General features: G+C 45.6%; 2 protein-coding genes across 2 annotated transcripts; both read right to left on the bottom strand.

Annotated features, from left to right (window-relative positions):
* Positions 1 to 726: 726 nt before the first annotated feature.
* On the bottom strand, positions 727 to 4,619 carry HOXA10 (homeobox A10). The gene is made up of 2 exons (XM_056484415.1): positions 3,595 to 4,619; positions 727 to 2,160 (listed from the first exon to the last, which is right to left on the bottom strand). The coding sequence occupies exons 1-2, from the start codon at positions 4,412 to 4,414 to the stop codon at positions 1,886 to 1,888; spliced, it is 1,095 nt and encodes a 364-aa protein (XP_056340390.1). The 5' UTR covers positions 4,415 to 4,619; the 3' UTR covers positions 727 to 1,885.
* Positions 4,620 to 11,914: 7,295 nt separating this feature from the next.
* On the bottom strand, positions 11,915 to 18,496 carry HOXA11 (homeobox A11). Its single transcript, XM_056484416.1, has 2 exons — positions 15,638 to 18,496; positions 11,915 to 14,179 (listed from the first exon to the last, which is right to left on the bottom strand). The coding sequence occupies exons 1-2, from the start codon at positions 16,302 to 16,304 to the stop codon at positions 13,947 to 13,949; spliced, it is 900 nt and encodes a 299-aa protein (XP_056340391.1). The 5' UTR covers positions 16,305 to 18,496; the 3' UTR covers positions 11,915 to 13,946.
* Between the last annotated feature and the right edge of the window lie 2,923 nt (positions 18,497 to 21,419).

The following is a 21,419-nucleotide window of genomic DNA, read 5'->3' as shown; positions in this document are numbered from 1 at the left end:
GAAGGGGGAGGAAAAAAAAAAAAAAAAAAAAAGGACCAAAAAAAAAAAAAAAAAAAAAAAAAAAAAGGAAAGCAGCCTGTGAGAAATAAGCTCTTCCACATGCAGCCAGGTAGGGAATAGCCCTGTCTGGAGGGGCCCGCTGGCAGGGAGGCGAGGCTGGGGTCCCCCCCCACCCCTCCCCATGAGCTCACCTTTACGATTTCTTCTCAGCCCTGAGATAAAGCTAGAATTTTGTCAACGTCCTCTGGAGTTAAAGATCTCCGCACACTTGTAGGTGTTCGATTAACCAAAAAAATAAAAAAAAGATAAAAAAGGAAAAAAAGGAAAAAAAAAAGAGAAGAAATATATCGTTTCCCTACCCTCAAGAAATAGTAATTTGCTTCCTCAGTCTATGCAGTTCCTCAGTCAACTGAAACCACTCGTTCAAGACAGCAACAATCCAGATATACTAGCAAGTCATAAAACTGAACAAAAGCCGACAAACCTTAGAGCACCATCGCTATATGGCCCAGACAAATTACGACCGTCTAGGTAATATTTAAATAGATTCCTAAAGTAATTGCAGGGGGTTTAGGCAACTATTCCTGTTGTAAAAGTTCTCGAAGACATAAAGTAGAACCTGAGGATAAACAGTCACAAAAAGAGGTAAAATTAAAAGGATTCATTCCACGTTTTTTTTTTTTATTCTTCTATGAGAACATAAACATCGTCTTTTTCACGCACAGCAGCATTACAATATTAATTTATTCCGATTTAAGGTAAGAACTAGATATAGCTAGAACTAACATTTATAATTACGATAGAATGCATTTGCTTAAAACAGTATCGGCATTTTAATAATAATAGACATTTATCCATATCTGTATTTATAGCTTTCCCCCTTCTTTCTTTTTTTAAAATCTTTTAATTTTTTTCACCTATATGTTTGACCCTTTAATGCATGTAACTTCACAGTATAAAGGAAGACGAACATATTCTCCCTCGCAATCTCAGACTCTGGCTCAGAAAGTCCATCTGATGTTCAGGATATATATACTTTTCAGTGAAATTAGTGAGGAAAAAAGTGACTATTTTCTTCTCAAGGGGGAATTTCTGTGTGCTTGTCATGCGTTACCAATGGTAACGTTATATATAGACACAAAAGAAAATCACCAAATTCACATATTTAAGCAAAACTACATTAAGTAAATATCTACAACCAGCGAGAGAAATTAAGAGGTAACTGTAATAATTTAGTCCATGAGTAAAACGAACTCTTTTATACCTTTAAAGAGAAGATATTTCATTTTCCTGGCCAAATTTAAAGCTGTAATATTGGCTTTTAAGGTAAAGTGTAAAAAAAAAAATAAAAAAATCACTCCTAACACCCCTTCCCGTGAAACCCTTTTAAAAGATGCCTGCATTTCATTATTTTAAGTCCCGCTTTTCGTAGGAAAAAAAGGGGGAGGGGGAGAAAAGGCAAACAGAGAAGGGGAAAGCTCCCAATATATAGAAATATGGCAACGCTTAAATTCTTCATTGTGCAGCTACGTACGGTCCAAGATACAGCACTTATATTTTAAATGAATGCACCTTAACCAGGATTGTTTACTTTTTAGAGAGAGAGATAGGGGAAACATATTTGCAGCTTCTGAAATGGTATTTTTGTGTATCAAAGCTTAGAGGAACAAATTGGCCCCGGGAAAGGCTGAAGGAAGAGGGGAGGTTCACACACGGCATTTTGTGCTTTAGCGTGACTTTAGTCCGCCCACCCCCCAAAGTAGCTCTTAGAGGTTAAAGACATATTGAGAGCGCCTAAAATCGTTAATCCATACAGGTGCGGATGAATACAGCCTAGGAAAATGATACTGGCTCTTTAAACCATAAAGATGTGTTTATGGGTTCATCAAGAGAAATTAAAGTTGGCTGTGAGCTCCCGAATCCTATTCTCTCTGTTCATTTTCTTCAGTTTCATTCTGCGGTTCTGAAACCAGATTTTAACTTGTCTGTCTGTGAGGTGGACTGTGCGGCTGATCTCTAGGCGACGCTCACGAGTCAGGTACATATTGAATAGAAACTCCTTTTCCAGCTCGAGAGTTTGATGCTTGGTATAGGGGCATCGTTTCTTTCTGCCACTTTTTGCCGTGAGCCAGTTTGCTGCATTTTCTCCTTTTGAATTGCCTAGTTTTGAGAAAGTAAAAAATGGACGTTACCATCGGGTAGGAGGCAAAGAGCTGTGGGGGAGAGGGTGGAAGGAGCATCTGTGCGTGTGCCTGTGTCTGCGTGTGCGAAGGGCTCACTCCGCCAGCTGCGGAGAATTGGAATGTGGGGTGTCCTTGAGGGAACCGAGAGCTTCTAAGCGGTTTCCCAAAGGTTTTGGATATGTCCGGGTAAGAACTGCCACTGCTCAAAAACCTCCGGACAGCCGCTGGTGGGGCAGCGTGCCCCAGATTGTAGTTCATCTCCGACCCTCCAAAACGAGCTCCTACCCTCGCCCTCTCGGCCATTCTGGTACTGGGGGCAGTTGGTGAAAGGCCTGCAGTCTTATTTCCTTCCCCCCAGGCACCTGCTTCCAAAAAAACAAAGCCTCCGGATCTGGACTTTGTACGTGTGCTACGGAGGTGGAAAACAAGGTGAGCTGGGGAGCTGGAGCCTCCCTGCCTTCAGCCCCTGCCTTTCCGGAGAGTTTCGCCATGGCCTTCTCCTTTCTCACCATTTCGGGGAAGAAAAAATACAGTCATAACAATAATAAAAAGATTTCGTTGTGGTTTCTATCAGTGGAACTGGATGGGAAAGAGGTAACACCAATCACTTGATGGCTCAGAGTGGTTAGTGGTTTGGGGTTGGCTCTCTAGCAGTTTTTCGCTGACCCTATTTTCCCCCGCTTTTCTCTAAATACTACTTTCCAACGGGTCTCCTGAAAGGAATAACAGGGCGTCCGAAAGGCGGAGGGAGAGAAGCTCCTGAAAAGTCTGCAGTCCGGGGAAGGGGACTTATTTTTTAGCATGAGAACATGAAAGCGAAATAAATAAGGAAATATGTAAATAACAGCTCTGTTATCTAGTGTAGATACTGAAGGATATTCGCCGTGCATTCATCAGTATAATTTGATAGCAGCTCATAGATGGCACATTTCAGCGCGGTTGTTATTCCGAAAAGCATTCTGGATCGTAAAATATAACTTACCGCGTTAATAGGTTTATTTATTGGCACTGCCTATTGCTTATTTTGGATGCTTTACAAACATCTCTGTTATCTGGTAGGCACCTTCACATCACGGGGGAGAGATTGATCTTGTTTTTCTATATGTTTTAGCAGCATGCAGGCTAACGTTGCCCATAGCGGAGGCTCTAAGGGTTTTAAACTATAGGATGGACATTAATTTTTACGGCAACCCCATGCCCGAATATTACAAAGTTCAGAAGGTCAGTCTGAGCAGCGCTTCTTGGCAGCCCCGCGGGGCAGCTGGGATCCTCCTTTCGCATCTCAATGCCGCTATGATCCTCAACGACTATTTTTTTTTCTTTCTTTCTTTCTTTTTTTTTTTTTTTTTTTTTTTTTCCTTTTCTCTCTCTTTAATCATCACTACCACCATCACCATCATCATTGGCTTACCTACAGGCTCTTTCTCGGGAGAAGCTTTGCTGCTCTCTGACGGAGCTGGTGAGAGCTCCTCTGCGGTGGAAGATGAAGCTTGAGTCTCGTCCTCCCTCTGGGAAACGCACGCCAAGGGGCTTGGGGAGCGTTCCTCATCCTCCTTCCTCCCCGCGTCCGGGACGGGAGGCAAAGATGGAGGCGTCTGGAAGCGGCCGGGGGGCTGCGGAGGGAAAGGGGCAGCCCCAGCCGGCCCCGCGCCGTAGTTCTTGGAAGTGCCATAAGCCTGGGAGAGGCGGAAGTAGCCCGGGACGGGGACCCCGCCACCGCTGCTGGCTGGGCTGACCTCGGCGCTCAGCCGGGGGAAAGGAGCGAGGTCTGTGGCAGCCGAGCCCTTGGGGCATTTCTCAGAGTCATAGAGGCAGTAGGAGCTCTCCTCCTTAATGCTCGGAGCGAAGGAGCACGATGTGGCCTGCTGGCTGTCCGGCTCTTCCATGCGACAGGACCGGGGGGGATCTAGCCACACTTCCATCCCTGACACGTAGGAGTGCGAGCTGGGGACCATGCTTTGAGAAGTACCTTCATTGCGTTTGCCCAGAACGGGGAAAAGTCCGCAGCTTTGCAGCCCGTAGGACAGATCGGACGCCTGTGGCAGGTAGATACCACTGTTGGGATAGTAGCCGCCTCCGCCTCCGCCTCCGCCTCCTGCTCCCGCCGCTTCCCCTCTGCCCGAGCTGATCAGGGAGTCTACCAAAAAAGAGTTTGCAGCCGGGCTCTCGGAGCATGACATTGTTGTGGAATAATTTGGCGAAGGGAGCAGATAGCCCTTTCTGGCTGACATTTCTTGTGCAAAACATGCTGAATATGATGAGAGATACCCCCGCACCACGGCAGGCGCCCGCAGCCAATGGAAGCCCGGGCCTCCCCAGCAACCCCTCCCCGTCTGGTTTCGTATGCACAGAGCTGCTCTCAGGTCGACCTCTGAATTTGGAAGATAGATGTATATTAATGTGTAATATGGATTTCCATACACACAGGCGCGCGCGCTTCCACCACATGGGCGAGCGCCTGCGCCCAGGCGGGAGCCGCGCTCCCGGGAAGAAGGGGAAGGGGGAACGGGAAAGGGGGAAGGGGGAAGGGGAAGAGGAAGGGGAAAGGGAAGAAGCGGGCTGTGCTGGTACTGGCTCCAAGTTTTGCTCCCCTCTTATCACACGCACCGCTATAAAATAGCCCGGCGGTCCTGATGTTTATTATACCTAGGCTGAAGCGGTGTCCAGATGAAGCTTTTACTATCGCTCCTTTCTCCCCGTGGTTGGGCTTTCCAGCAGCAATGCCTGCTCACCTCCCTGCGCAGCCTATGTGTCACACGAAATTAATAAAGCCACGGCTCGCCCGGTGTTTTATGCTCAGCCTCTGCTCATTTTATTTGATTGTCTCGTTTTTTTAAGAAATAAAAGACGTGTTATTGTTTATCACGGATCATTGGAAACCGTAAAGGGGCCTGGTGCCTCCCGCGTTAAACTACCGAGGAAGGGGGCTGCTTGCAGCCTAACATCACCGCCACGACGCCAGGCTGGGCTTAATTTTCCCGGAGATAAAATGCTCGCCGCTGCGCTGAGGAATCTCTTAGGGAGCAATACCACTCTGGGAGGATTGATTGTGCGGTTGCAGCTTCTAATGCTTTAGTTAACGCTGGATTCTTCTTGAGGTCTGATTACCATTTAAAATATAAACCCAGACATATGTCACAGAAAGAATCCAGACGCGAGCAGTTCAAATGGATCCTCGCAGGATGCTGCGCACCGTGTTTATTGATGTGTTTATATTTGGACGATCATTTTTATATCTCCCCTCCCTCCGGCTCCATTTGGGTCTTTTCACTTTTCGCCTCTTCAAAAGCATCGTCTCCGTTAAGCAATGTACTAAATAATAGAAATAAGAGTAGCTAGATAAATACCGAGATACTAGACAGCCCAGTCCAGTCAATATGTAATTGTGGCGGAGGTAGCAGACAGATAGCAGACAGGCAGGGACGCAGGCAGAGAGACAGATAGATTTCGTAATGAAATGCTTAATGATGACTTGCTTTCACTTCCATCATCTCTCGCTTATGCCATTTTGAAGTCGCCTCACTGCCTGGCCCGCGGAACTAAGGGCACTTTAGTTCAAGGGGAGCCTGAGGCTGCCCGGTTCTCTCTGCCCATCCCCGAGGAGCATCACTCTCTCCTCTCGCCCGCACGCCGCCTGGAGAAGCAGCCGCCGGCCGATTTCCGCTTCCAGCAGGTCGGGCGGGTGAGAGCGGCCGCCGCCCGGGCGTCGTCACCGCCCGGGGCCGAGAGCCGCCGCCGGACACCCCGCTGCCTGTCCGGGAGGGCACTGGCGGCGATGGGCGTCGCTGCCTGCGTGGAGATGTGATGCCGGGGCAGGCGCGGCGCCCCGAATTCTCCAGCCCCTACCCTCGGCCTCCAAAACCCCCAGGGAACGCTTCTTTCCCCTCGCCCCACGGATCTGTCAAGCCCCACGTGGTCTTGTCCCGCAGTGTTTGCCTGCCACGGGGAAAAGCTTTTTTTCCACAGCGTGATATTCCCCTGGAGGATTCCCTCCTTGCGGCAGGAGGGCAGTGTCCCTTCCCGTGGGGCTCTCCCCAGACTCCCTTCGCGCCCCCGCGGAGCACCAGGGCAGGCAGGGGATGCTATAACTTTGAAACATCCATAAAATTTCTGTGGAAAGGCGCCTGATTTTTCCAGCGTGGCGTGGTGAGCATCACAGCGCGATTCCCTTCGGACCGGCCCGTGGGATGCGGTGACAGGGGTAGATCTCCCAGCCTATAGAAACCCTTCGAGGATTTTTTTCCTTCCCGCATTTCATCCTGTAACATTGTTCGCAGTTTTCCAACCCGACTAACTTCGGATGTGTTAATGTGCGATGGACGAACCCTTATCAGATTCCTATGAGAGCCATATCATTACTAACGAAATTAATACCACATAAGGAACTGGTTTATTGGCTGGTATACAGGAAGGCTATTATCAATAGGCTTAGCTTCATAAATACAGATCTAAATAAAAAGAAACGCGAGCCCCAGCGCCGCCTTCCAAATACATTTCTCTACACAAGTCAGGTATAAAAATTACTCTGGGGAAGTCCGCTCTTGCGGTATGTTTATTTTGCATTTGCCAAATTAAATAGAAAGGGATTGCAAATCTAAAAGCCATACGCAACCGAGGAGAAACGCTTGAAATCCTTCCAAAGCTGTTTTTAAAATAAGCAGCTCCCTTTAAAAAATTGGATTAAAGTGAAGGAAAGTTCTATAAAAAGTACGGTGCAATCCTCGTCAGTCAGGAATAAAATAACTGGAAGTGCATCGATGAGACGGCGAGCTGGCTTCTCCTCCCTGTGCGATCTAATGCCGGGGAATCAGACAAAAGGCCGATGAGAGTTTTTGAAGGTATTCTTTAGCCTCCCCGTTTAGGTTTTGCAGCAGTGGGTTACCCCACGCCCGTGTCAGGTCCTGCGGGAGGTGCCGTGGGTGTTGTGTTGACAGCAGTAAAACGCTGCCGGTTTGATGGTCAAGGCACCGACTCCGTCTAGATCATGAACTCAGCTCGGCGTTGCATTATCTCCGCTTTCTTTAATCGCTAACAAGGCCAAGGCAAATAGTAACCAGCATCATCAAACCCAGCGAAGTAAAACTAATAATGTTCACTTGATTCGTAACTATAAAAGATAATGGTCAATTCTGACTAAACTGAGCTAATTTGGCATGCGCTCTATGTAGCTACTGCATTACCAGCGCTTAACAATGTGTCCCTTGGAACTTAACCCCTATTTAAAATAAATTTTAAAGAATATTGTGGACGCCAGGGGACGAGAATTACTTTCTTTTTAATTCTACTTCTGTAAGTAAGGCTATCCGAGGGTCTATAAAACTGAGCAAATAAAATTCTGATAAATATCAAAGCTGGCGAGAAGGTGTTTTCGTGGAGAATCTAAATTCATGGCGTACATAGACAATACTATCAAAATAAAATTTTATTGATCTAAGAAAAATATAATAGATGCATTAATAGCGTCGTTAAGCTGTTTTATTGGTTGAACTAAAATTAAAAACAAAAAGGGAATAAATAAAAACCGACAGCTCAGCCTAAGCAAACTCTGACTGGAAATCTCAAAACGTATCGTGTTAAACCGTGATTTATCTTTTTATTATTGGCCCGTATAACCCAAAAGATCAGCGCTGTTAATCCAGAGACGCATTTTGCGAGCTAATTAAAATATGCTTTTATTTGTAGACACGGGCAAGCTGCAATTTGTGAAAACGTAAACGGCTATGCAGTCTGTGCAGGAGTGCATGCGCCGCCTATCTGAGAATACAGCCGTGGACTACATTTTATACAGCTCCAAAAATTAATGCGATCAGACTATAGTTATTTAATATTGGAACTGTCAGTTCCCTGGAACGTGTGTGTGTGTGTGCCAGATTCCCCTTTTTTATTTTTACTTTTTTTTTCCCCTCTTTTTTTCTGGATTTGCTCCAAAGAAGGCGGATTTCAGACAGGAGGTTCAGGAACTGCGTCTGTGCCAAGTTAGGTGACAAATGACGGCCCCACTAATTTTATCTTTACTAGAAATTCTTTCACGCTGGTGGTGGTGCTGGGGAGTTTGGCTTGTTTTGGCGGATTATCTTGTTAAAAATTAGGCTGCTATTTAATTTTATTCCAGCCATCCGGCGGCTTGCTCTCCTAACTATGTTTTATATTATACATGTATCGTTTTACTCATTTGGATTAGGAACATATTTTGCGAGTAGTTCTGACGAGCTTCAAATGCTGGTGTGCGGCAGGACAAAATACACCCAAACCAATTCATTAGGGCTTTATTTCCTCGCCATTTTCCGGCACTGACGAGAACAACGGGGCTTTCTATTGTCCGGAGAGCCCCAAACACCATGCAGAAGCAACAACGGTATCAGGTTATATATGTATGGGGAAAATATTGCATACCCAAGTCTGTCTTTTAAGTGTACCCCTTCTATTGCGAGAGATGGGCCGCGCAGCTCTATGAAGTACTTGAAACTGTAGCCCTTCTCCCTTTTTGTAACTGTCTTCCTTTAAAAGAAGATCTGAATGCATACACAAATATCTTTTTTTGCTGTTGTTGTGGTATAGCTTGGCTGTCAGACACACACGTTGGCCAGAAGTTTCGATTTCAGAGCATTTAATGAAAAGATTGTGACCAAAAAAAAAAAAAAAAAAAAAAAAAAAAGTAGACAACAAAACATAAACCCAACGAGCTTATGAAAAAGCCTCCCAGGGGTTTGGATGTGGTATGTGAGCTGAAGTTGAGTACACGATTAATTAAACACAGTGTAGACACTGAGCTGGCTTCCCCTCTTCCCTCCAAAACATGCAAACCCAAATAATGTGAAATAATAAACAGTTATTGTAAGAAACAAGCTTGTTTTTTTTAAATATTATCCTATGACCGCGGCCGTCAGTAAACAATTCGTAACCAGAGGGCGCTTTAACTGCTGCTGGGGTCCCTTTGATTTATTCAGCCAAGTATTGAATGGGACAGGGAAACAACAAGGGGAAAAATAAATATTTGATCAAATATGCGGAGTTTAACTTGACTGGTGTAAAATGAAATGTTGCAAAGGGACCCTCAAATCTCCCTGCTTCTCACGTGGCTTCTCTCGTCCTGGCATTACTGAGGGGAAGTCAAAAGGGATCAACATCCCCGAGCTTTTAATGGAGCATCTTTGATGAAATCGATAGGTTCCAATAATCATATGAAACTGCTCTCTGTCGACTGAGCATGTGCTTTTAACTGCACTTGCAACAGTTCCCTGGAAGCACAATTAAAAAAAATACTGCAGGCAACTGGCATTATATACATAGAAGAGAAAGGATAAAACAATATTTTACATTTTTCCGGGCAAATACTTAAAACTCTGTCCTAAGAAGCACGTGTATTAAAATATGTAGCCAAACCAGCATCTCCTCCGTGTAATACTACCTTCCCGCCCGCCCTTCTCAAATGGAGACATAAGAAAAACATGTGAAAATTTTATGGGCATGAAAAGTAACCTGGAGTTAGGGATACTGGTAAAGAGGATAGAGTTTCAAAGCTACAATCCAGAGCAGCCCTGAGCACACGAGAATGAGTGACTATTGTTTGTTTACAGCACATGTGCTGATTAAGAAAAGAAAGAAAGAAAGAAAGAAAGAAAGAAAGAAAGAAAGAAAGAAAGAAAATCGAAATCTAAATCTGCTCTTGCACGAACATTGACTTAATATGCAATCACATGAACAGTTTTTAGCATAAGTATGTCAAAAGTTGTTTACCACAATCTGTGTCCAGCTGCAAGGAAGCAGACTACCCTTTAAAGTTACCAAACGACCCTAACTAAACCATAGTTCAAGACTAATAAGATCTTCAGAATTGTCTGTCATTTGCAGACTGTGTTGCCATAGATCTATTTGATTGAAGACACCTACTGTTCCACACATAAATGTCAAGTTTCATAATATTTCCAATGCTACACTTTTTATTTTTTCTTTTATTTTTTCTTTTTTTTTTTAATTTTTTTTTTTTTTAATTTTTTTTAATAAGTGGAAGAAAGCTACAAGTTATCCTGGAAAAATAATTCCAGATAACGTGGATTTTCCACGCGGCTGGCCAAAACAAAGAGAAAATAAAAGGTCAACTGCAACTTAGAAAGTCCCTTCTGTATTATTTCACATCCTAATCACCAACTTTTTTGCATCCCTTCCCCTCCCTACAGTTCTTTTCCGCGGTGCTCAGCGGTGGGGGCAAGGGCCACCCCACATCTCAGAGTACCATTCCGGTCACCGCATACTCCTCGCGGTTCTCCATGCCGGGTAGATGTATAAAACACTTACCTTCGCGGATTTCCTAACCCAAAGCCCACAGGCTTTAACTCCACCGAGAAGCCCCAGCGTCTCCCCCCTCCCCCGGCATCCCGAGCGGCTTTTTGTACAGCGGAGCCCGGTAAGTGCAATAATTACCCGTGTGGCTCCAGGGATGCAAAGTGAACAAAGGCCAAGATTTTTTTTTTTTTTTTTCCTTTGCAGGGCTGCTCCCCTTGCCCCGGGCGGCTTTGACATTGATCTGAAGATCGCCATCTTGTGGCAAAGCAGCCCCTTAACCGCGGCCGCCGTCCGTCCGTCCTTCCGTCCGTCCACACGGCCGCCCGCCGGGGCCCCGCGGCAGGACGGCGGGCGGGCAGGCGGACGGACAGACGGCGGCGGAGAGCAATGGTCGCTCACCTCCCGGTGTAAAAAACCTCCGGGCGAGCCTCTGCTGCCTTTATAGTGATGCATTTGGTACAGGCGAGCGGACAAGTCACGGACAGTTTTTATGGCCGTAATGTCACAGCAACACAGAGGATGCGATTTTATTGGGCTAGGAAATCCAAACCCCGACCACAGAAACTCCATGTTTTTACTGTCTCTGGGATTGGCTCTGAATACCAGTTAATTTTTAACCAGGAAAGGAAGCTTGCAGGCTTAACTTTCATTGCCATTCAGCTCTCCATCCATCCCTCTATCCCTCTCTCACCGTCTGTCCGTCCATCTGTGTGTCTCCTTTTAACTGGCATTTCCCCTTGCATACTAGACAAACAAACAAACACAGTTCTCGCTTTTCCCCCTCGCTTTTCAACCTTCCCTTTGGGTAAACGTTGTCTGGCTGGGTGGCGGTGGTCAACAAAGGCCCGAAGTCAGTAAGTCCTTCACCTCAAGGTTATGGGTGATGTCCAAGCAATACAGAAGTTCAAAGCCAGTAAACAATGCAAAAACAGAATCCACTTTCTTCTCCTGATTAGGATTAGGGCCAACATTAAAGATTCAAGCACTCTTTTCAAATCACATTCCTATCTCAGCTATTGTTTGGAGTTTGGGGTTTTCTCCCCCCGCCCCCTCCAACTTTCTCCCTCCAGCCCTCCTCCCCCCGCTGCTCGCCTCAGTCCACCCCCTCCCTGCCTTGGAGATCAAGGACAATTTCAATCAGTCCATTTCCACCACACTGCCATGTGGATTTTTTTTCCCCAAAGACAACAATTTTCTTTGGGCTCTCAAATTCTGGCCACATCCATCAGCTGGCTCGAGCCTTCCCTTTGGTGCCATTTTATAAACTGTGTCCCAAATGCTACTGACAAACATTTCTCCTGGACACATGTGGCGGGGATCAAACCGCAATGGCACATCCAACCCTCTAGCACAGAACCTTGCCCCGCCAGCTCTGGCAGGATAAGGAGAAGGCCTAACACGTAGCGAGCTATGAGCACACTTAATTTTCCTTTTCCTGTGGCGCCCTGAATCTATGCTCGAACAAGCCTAGGTTCGCTTGTTAACTCCAGAGTAGAAGATTTAACGACAAAGTTCACAAAAGAAGAGCAATTCGCCCCAAAACGAACGAACAAGGTCATGAGGAATTTCGGGTCCCAGAATTACGTCGGATAAAAGAACATGCAGTAACATAACACCAGAGTAAAAATATAAAGTTTCCTTTTTTTCTTTTTTTTTTTTTTTTTTTTTTATTTTCCTTGTGCGCCGTTCCACTGTATACATGCAACCAAATACTTTCGCATATTAAAAGAAAACTGTATATACATATAGATGATACATATTGAAAACAGTGACGTCATATAAAGATATTGCATGTTGTGAATTGTGACAAAGAAATTACATCCATTTGGTAAAATTTATTAATCAAAAACATTCTTATCACCACTTTGTTGCACATGTAAAGAAATCCCACACCCTTTAGCCCCAAAGGAACAATAAAAGAAAAAACCCACCAACAAAAAAAAAAAAAACAACCAGGGTAAAAAAAAGGGGGGACATTCGAACAAAATAGGTCATGGGTTCTCTTTTTTTTTAATATTTACAAGTCTTGTAAAACACCGTTCTCGTATGAAATATACATTCAGATATTCTCGACAGCAAATTACCTCAACGATAGAACACCGTATCCTTTGTAAACTGATATAGAATTTTAAATATTTTCCTTTTTTTCTCTTTTTTTTTTTTTTTTCCATTTTTTAAATTGCATTTTTTTTTTCACGCTTTGGTTCCTGCAGGGAAATATATATATATATATATATATTTAAAATAAGTCCAAACAACTCTCCATTCTTTGCATACGTCGACTGGGCGACAAAGTAGAGCTCATGACATTTAAAGTAGACAACAACAAAATTACCATATTTACATTGTTTGGCTTCTGTTTAAACTCCTCACTAGTCACCTTTAAACGAACATGCAATCGCGTTATTTTAATCATCCAATGTTAGTACATTGCACAACTCCAAGTTTCAATTAAGTGTTGTGTGGTATTTGCTTAACTGTCGTTCTCCACAGGTATTTCCTGAAGAAAGTTCGTGAGCCAGAAGCCAGAAGGTTAGTTTCCTTTATGGAGTTGTTTCTTTTAAAATGCTGAAATTCACACTTTTTTGCCGATTTACTTTTAATATTTGTATGATTTGTCTCCAAAAAGATGGCAACGCATAGTCTGTTGTCATAAATAAAACAGGAGCTAATTAAATTCCTCTAATTTTATTTTTAGTGATTGTTTCTTTACGATATATGGCGAATTTATACCTGATTTTTAAAAGTAAATAATTTTCTCTTTCATTTAGGTCTTTTTTTCCCTCGCTCCCATCCCTCCCCACACCCCAAAGGAAACACTACTATAACCATCACTACATCCATATTACAACTACTCGCGGTTGGCCCTGCGAAGGTGTAGACATGACATTCCCCCTTTCTTTAATTCTCCATGTATGTGTGTGTGTGTGTGTGTCCGTCCTTCAATTCTTATTTCAAACCCACGAGCAATGGAACACTGCCTCTAACCCAGGTATTTTCCTAAGGAAGAACAAAAGATTATTTCTCAGAGTTTATAATCTGCAGTGGTCCTGGCTGGGTGAGCCCGACCTGGCAATCTCCAGACAGCTGTTCCACAGCAGCACAGGGGCGAGAAAGGGCCGAGGGTGGGCGAGTCCGGGGATGGAGAAGGACCATCCACGCCCGTGCCTGCCGAAAGCGGTGGCAGGGTGAGCCGCAGTGCCTGGAAAGGTAAGAGGTATGGATTTTGCACTCAGAGGTGATGTGCACGTTTAGAAATGGATCCCATGTGTGTCAAAATCAAATCGATTCCAGTTGATATGTAAATATATATATAAAAAAATCATAATCGCAGTTCCAGAGTAGGTTTACATGTGTGTAAAACCTTAGATTCTTCTAGTCCCGTCAGATACACACCTCCTTCCTCCACGTAACCCCGTGGCTTGACCTTGTCAAGGGCGAAATCTGAATTTAATCTCGTCTTGAAAAACGCTATGAGTTTTAAAGTAGTGGATTAGCTGAGTAATATTGTAATCGGTCCCTGTTAATTTTTTTTTCTTTCATTCTTCTGTTCTGAAACCATATTTTGACTTGACGGTCGGTCAGATTGAGCATTCGGGAGAGCTGGAGGCGTTTCTCTTTGTTTATGTAGACACTGAAGAAGAATTCCCTTTCTAACTCTCTAATCTGGTATTTGGTGTATGGGCATCTCTTTTTACGCGTACGTTGTCCACCTGTGGAGCGAAAAAAGGCAGAAACATTTGAGACCCGGCTGTGGCCGGCGGCGGGGGCTGCTGAGAAGGGACGGGGGGACTCTCAGGCAGAGCACGGTAACGCGGAGAAGGCGCGTTTTGCCCGCTCCGGGTCGGCGCTGGTGGGTCCGGGGCTCGGCGCCAGCCCCCCGCCCTGGCGGTGCGCGCAGCCGGGCCGGGACCCGCCGCACAGCCCGGCCCCTGCAGCGCCGCGGCCCCGGGCAGCGGGCAGGGCGAAACCCCCGCCGGGACGCGGGGATCCGGCCTCGCTTCCTCCGCGGGGAGGGCGGCTGCAGGAAGGAGCGGTGGCGGGGGGTTCTCGCGGATTTCACGAGCCGGAGGAAAGCCTTTGTAGGCTCCACGCGGAGCTGCCCAGGGAGCAGCCATCACCTGGCTGCCTGCAGCGGGCAGCGCTGCGGAGGGCGGGGGGGCCCGCGCCCAGCCTCCCCGAGCCCGTACCCGCTGGGATCTCGCCCTCCTTCTCTGGCCTAATCCCGTCTCTACGTCCCGAGCAGAGGAAAAGCCCCTGAGCCCAAGGCTGAGGCGTCTCCTTCTCTCCCTAGCCGGCTGTTTCCACCGCATCGAGGTATTCTCCTCTCGATTAGCCATTACGGTTTTAAAGTTCATTAAGCAGAATATAAAAGGTTTCAAGGTTCAGGAGCTCTTTACATTAAACGTAGCTGCTATCCCTTTAAAAACTTCCTTTTCTGGTACAGTTCATTGTCGAGGTATTTTTTCCCCCGGCCGTATACTAGCTTTGCCTTTTAAAAAGCCCACATAAAAAAATCAGACTTTGACAGATTGAATAACAATTGTAAGTAACAAACTGTTGGACAGAAGGCAACACGTAATTGCCACAGTGCCTTAGTAAAATGGCTTCCTTTAGACAAAAAGGCCAGCTTTAGGTTAATTTGCTTCTTTTAATATATTGCTACAGTTCAGGCCGCTACTTTATCTGTTAAACGCTATTCTAGCGCAATCGTTAAACCGGCGAAGGCTTTGAATTCGGCTCCTAACTAGACTTCTGGTGCAACACATGGCTTTTATAAAATCACTGGATTACATTGATACCAAAGGAGTCAGGATCTCCTTTTTTGGCCGAATTTACAGGCACAGAACTAACGTTATTATATTTTCAAGAGCTGACCACTGAACTCTTTTCTTATGATTATTTTTTTAAAAAGCAGAAAAAAATAAAAAAGAAGAAGAAAAAGAAAAAAAAAAAATTAGGCATCCATTGCCCGGTGGGTATTTCACGGCCAATTTCAGCACTAAACACGTGATCTCGCCTTTTATAACAAAGTTTTGTTGGGGGAAATCTAAAGGCCCTTCATAAACCTTATATGCTTATAAAACAGCATATAAAAATTTAACAGCGGCGGTGCGCTAGATTTCAAGCTGCCTTTCCTAAAAGCGCTCCGGCGCTGCCTTTATACGTACTGGAACTGCCGGATTTCTCCTCATTGTTGCCGGAAGATGACTCGGGGCTGCTGCTGCTCTCCGGCCGCCTCCTCCTCTCCTTCTCCGCCGCCGTCGCCGCCGCCCTGCCGCAGCCGCCCTCCGAACTTGAAGTTGCCGCCGCCGCCGCCGCCCCGGCGGCCGCGGGCGCCTTCTCGCCACTCTTGTCTACCGGGTAGTCCGCAGAGGCCAGGTTTTCCGCCGTGCCATAAGCCGTCTCGAAAAATTGGTCGAAAGCCTGTGGCAGGACCCCGTTCCTGCCCACCGTGCTATAGAAATTGGAGGAGACGTTGGTGCTGGGGTGGTAGACGTTAGCTGTGTTTTTGCCGAACATCTCGCCCATGCTAGCAGTGTTGGTGGCAGGCAGGCAGTCTCTGTGCATGATCTCCTCTGCGGAGTAGCAGTGGGGCAGATTGTTCCTGGGGTGCCATTTACTGGAGGGATCAATGGCATATTCCCTGAAGGTAACTTCTCTCACAGGTTGGACCTGGGGTAGGTTGGAGGAGTACGAGTATGTCATAGGGCGAGAAGACGGGGTTTGGGGCAAAAAAGAAGGGAGGCTGGAAAAATCAGGACCCGAGACGTAGTAAGTACAACTTGGCAAATACATGTTAGAGGAACAAGGAACACGCTCATCAAAATCCATCATTAGGGCTACCTCGGCTTCTCCGCATTAGCTGAGCTTAACATGATTCTCTAACGCAGCTGCCCCTTTGAAGCGGATCCGTGAAGTAAGGGATGGGGAGACGTAGGCTGACGTGGAGAGCTCTCCCGGCGGCGGCGGGGAGGTGCGGTCACGTGGCCCGACGTTGACATTGACGAGCGGCGGGCCCCGGCCCCGCTCCCTTTGTGGCCGTCGCGGGGGAAAGAAAGCAACAGCTCGTCGCCAGCGCCCAGGGGCGAGCCGAGCGCAGGTTGGCCGGGGGGGAGCCCTGGGGGACACACAGCCGCCCTGCCACTGCCCCCCAGACTTAGCCGCCCGGCCCCTGGCACCCTCTGGCTCTGGAGCAGAGAGGCTTATCAGTTTCCCCCAGGGTTAGGTGAGACCTTTCTGTTTGTTTGTGGGCTTGCTGGGGCGCTCGGCGGCTCGCCGGCAGGCTCCGAGAAGGAGGGCACCGTAGAGATGCACGCACGCTTTCTCGTGGAAAGCTGCTTCCGAGGAGATAAACGCTCCCGAAGAAAACGTCTTTTTTTTTTTTTTTTTTCCTCCTTTTTTTCCCCTTATTTTCTTTTTTTTTTTTTTTTTTTTTTTTTGGAGGGTTCGGTTTGGGTTTTCCCTGCTCCCCTCTATAAAAAGAAAAAAAAAAAAGCCCTCACTCTTCAGGGTTTTTCTGGAAACCTTACTAGGAAGAATGTGCCAGGGTCAAGTCTTTACTGATTTTCATGGTGAATAGATTACATGCTTGCATTCATGTTCACTTCCGAAGCGCTTAGTGTCTTCCTTCCCTTACTTACATATTAACCTCAAATACCCCGCGCGGCTTCAGCCAAGCTTTACTGGAGGTAGTTAACAATGTCGGGACCCCAGCACGCAGGTTTCCCCTCCTCATCCCCTCCAAATCATCCCTCGCCTCATTCGCAGCTCCAGAAAGCCAGCAAGCCCTTTAAAGTGCAGACCACGGAGCTAAAGACTGTTCGCTGATCTCTCCACTTCAACTCTGCAGCTAAATGCTTGGAAAACCAGTGGATATTGGGCTACCCCAGCTTGACAAATACTCCGAGTTTAATTGCCAGAAGCCTAGTTAAAATTATTTGACATACTGTTAACCCGTAGGAACAAACTCGCCGTGCAGAGATACTTTCTTTTTAGCTTTGTGTCGTCGCTGAAGGCTGAGACCCAGGGAGACCTATTTTAAAAACCTGGTTAAACTTTTACTATTGTTGCATGAAAGGGATGATATAGAAAGCGGATTGTACAGGGCAGAGACTAAAACGTACTTTTCTGCCAATAAAAATGCACACCCCACCGAATGAGCAGAGCCAAAGAAAACAGAGAAATACGCCAAAGAATACAGCACCTTTTGAGGCACGGACATCCCTAAGCTCTCGGAAAAAGTATTTTTTTGCTATTCTGATGCTCGATTTCAGAAAAGAAATATTTGAGTTCCGGCTGGATTTCATCAAAATAGAAAAACAGAATGGCAAAAGGCTATTGTGAAGTCAGTACTCTTAGGAAATCAGACGTAGTTCAAGATCCATGCCCCCGTGGACTTGGGAGGCTAGTAGAAGGGAAACGAAAATGTTAGGGAAATAATATTTGGATTTTCCCCCCCTCTTCCTCTGCAGTGCTGGTGGAAGTATTTATATATCCGGAGAAAGTTCTCTAGTAAATTCTGGAGATCCTCGGTATTTAAATGTCAACATCGATTTGTTTATTTATTGCTTAGCTTATCGTAACTGACTCAATAACAAATCTAATCATGTTATGCAGAGAGAAAATATTCTCATTATGTATTTCCCCTACATTATAGTTAACTATTGCGTTTGAATTCAAGCTGTAAATTCAATATTATCAAGTAATTACTTTGTAGTGGAGTAAACTAATTTATTAGCATTAATGTTTATATGCCTTTTTCTTATTTTACAAGGGTTACTGTTCACAAATCAAATGCTCTGGACGTATCCCTGTAATGAACTCTTTATTTTGGTTTGCTGCAAGAACTTCTTAGGCTTACTGCACGTCTGTGAGCTGAACTTGAAATTAATGAATTAATCTTCCAGCTTGACGTATTTGCTAGAAAGTGGATGGAAAGAGATTGCATGTCGTCAAAACCGCTAGCAGAAGACTGCAATGTCGTTTAGGGATTGTAAAAAAGGTTTGGGGGCTTTCCCTCTCCCTCCTTATTTTTTTTTTTTTTTTTTTTTTTTTAACTTGAGGTGGGGAGGGGTGAGCAAGAGCTCTGGTTGGCTTTTTCCTTAAAGCTGCAATTTTGCTCTCATTTACTTTCCCCCTAGTTTTTTTTGCGGGGGGTGGTCGTGGTGGGGCGGTGGGTGGAGTGGACTGAAAGCCCTCTTCTGGTGTCCGAACATTGGTTATTTTCCCTGTATACCCTCACCGTTCAATTCCGTCGATGAAAACCTCTCCCCACACCCTGCACACACGCAGACACTCCTCCCTTCGAACAAAAAGGAATGTATAAGGATTTCAGTGACTTTGAGATAACAAAGGCGCCACCATTGCCGAGCCTCGCCCCGCCTCTGTGTGATGGCAAACAAATTCTTGCACTTGTATTAGGGCTTTTAAGGCTATAATTGAACACGGCGCGTCTAGGGGAACCGAAAACAGTTCTAGACTGACCTGCGGTTTTATAGCACTTTGGCAGTCAACTTCAGCTTGTGTCAGAGCAGACATGACAGAGCTGCCCAACACTTAATCGCGGGACGCCACCTCCTCGGACTCACTGCAGCCGCCCTCTTGCTTTTCAATAAATTTCAAACCTTGGGGCTAGAAATGGGGAGCAGAGCTGGCACAGGTTTGTATGGGGGCTCTTTGCCGCTCCTCTCTGCAGCGGGGGCTGCGGCGCCGTGCGAGGCTCCGCCGTGCCAGAGGTCGGGGCTGCCTCTGGGAAACAAAGGGAAATTAAGGCAAGAAAGGCGAGAAGGCAACTGGAAATCAGAGTGTGTGTGCGTGGGTGTGCGTGTGTCTGGGCATATATGTGCTTGCACAGCATGCACACGTGCAGCCCCGATGCCTGCTTTTGAACCGCTCGAGCTCTCTCCCCCACCTCTCCAAAGCAAGCAGCCTATTTCTTTCCAAGCGGGTTTGTAACGCAGGGGTACCCCAAAATGCCTCCGGGTGCCGCCTGCACAACAAGCGGGAAGGGTGATGGGGAAAACCGAGGCGGGCACAGCTCGTCTGGGAGCGAGTAGACACCCAAGGCACAGGCTGTTCTCTGCTTTATTTGCTGTTAAGTGAAACAAGAGATAATGTACGCTTAAAGTCCCGGAATGTGTGGGTAATTGCAGGGAGCCTGCTGTTAAGTTGCTGTGTTCAGCACAATTATCAATGTTGATTATTTGGTCTAATGTTGAATTGCTCTTTTAATACAGTAATTGGGACTTCCGCGTTGAGGAAGGGGGAAAACCGAGCCTTCCCCTCGCTAACCTCACTGAGAACAACATAAACAAAGGCAGGCATTTCGTTTGGAGAAGCAAAATGCATTCGTTACGCCTTCCCATGTATTTCGACCGGATTAGAGAGGGTAAAACCGCTCTGAATTTGGAACCTCTGCTGCAGGACGGTTTTGCAAAGGAGAAGCGTGGCCAAGAGGTGGGGAGACTGTTACCCATAGCTAAGCTAAACAAAGGGAGGAGAAAAAAGCTACATCTCTTCTTTGGAGGAATATAAACAGAACTAGGACGCCTCGATAGTCTAGCTTATACATATACAGATGGTGCGCAAAGGGAACTGTTTAACTCACTGCTGCTTCTCCAAAAGGTCAAGTTCTATTGTATCTAAATTGTTGTCTTTTTTGTACCGGGCTTTGCTTGAAAAATATTTGAAGCCTACCATTTACCTTGCCAGTAGGGTGGGTGCCTCTAATTAACAGGAGGAACGTGTGCTAGAAGGAATTTGCGTCAAGAGGAGCTAATTAAAATATTACAGGATGGCTGGCTTCAATCTCTACTGCTTCTCTCGCACAGGGAGGGTGAGAGGTATTACGACTTGAGCAGGAGAAAATATCTAAGGAATTATGGCAGTGTTTTGTAAAATGGAGGGTTGATTACAGTCTAGAAAGGCTTATTAGAAAAGCATAGCATTAGAGAGTTCGAGATGTTGCTGCCAACGAAAAGCGCACCGTCTTCCCACCTTTACCAACGCAAATAGGGGCACGAGGCGATAATTCGTAGCAAAATCTGCCAGGAATGCAGCTTCAGAAAAACCTGCTAATAATTTGGATTTCAAATATCTCGGGCTCAGAAATTCTTAAAAGGCATTTCTTTTCTCTTTGCAGTTTTGTCTCTTATGGAAAGAAGCTATACGTGTATTTTTTTTTTTTTTTTTTTTTTTAATTTTAACTAAATGTGTTTCCGTAAGATTACAGTAGAATGAAGTGCTACTATAGCTAGCTAAATAATTTAAATAATAGGTGAATTTATTTATACATGTATATGTGTATGTGTATATATCAGTGTGACATGGAACAGGCTATTTATTTTCCAAAACGTAAGACAGTGTGGTTGTGATTTTGCTAGGAAACTGCAGAATACGTGTAAAGAGAACGAGTAGATATAAATAGGATTCAATGTAATTCAGACTTTTTTTTTTTTTTTTTTTTTTTTTTTTTTTCCCCCGCATTACATTATTTCGGAGGCTTGAACACCTCAAAAGGCTGCACTCATCTAGGCTAGAATACTTTAGATTAATTTTTAGTATCATTTAGCAAAATCCTTTCCTTTCCTCTGTGTCTTTTGAAGTTGCTGAAGTGAAGAGGGTGATTTTTTTTTTTTCCTACCGAACCTCCTGTCTAGTTTGAATTTTAGGATTAAACTACTACGGACCTCCAGAGATATACTCGTCGTTGGCCACCAATCATGATATCTTGCATCCCTTTGAGCTGATGAACATCTGAGGGCTCTCTGACTCTGATAGCTGCAAGTAGCCGAAATATTGCCGGCTTTGTTGGTTTTTTGGGGTTTTTTTTCGGTTTTTTTTCTTTGGTTGGTTTTCTTCGGGAGAGGAACCTACTTCTAGATAGAAAACTTCATGTTTCGGCAGCTATTCTCTTGCTCACCAGCAGACAAACGATTTGTTGTTCTGACA

Source organism: Oenanthe melanoleuca, chromosome 2 (genome assembly GCF_029582105.1).
Source record: "Oenanthe melanoleuca isolate GR-GAL-2019-014 chromosome 2, OMel1.0, whole genome shotgun sequence".
Lineage (NCBI taxonomy): Eukaryota > Metazoa > Chordata > Aves > Passeriformes > Muscicapidae > Oenanthe > Oenanthe melanoleuca.
This window is presented reverse-complemented; position numbering and strand designations above follow the sequence as displayed.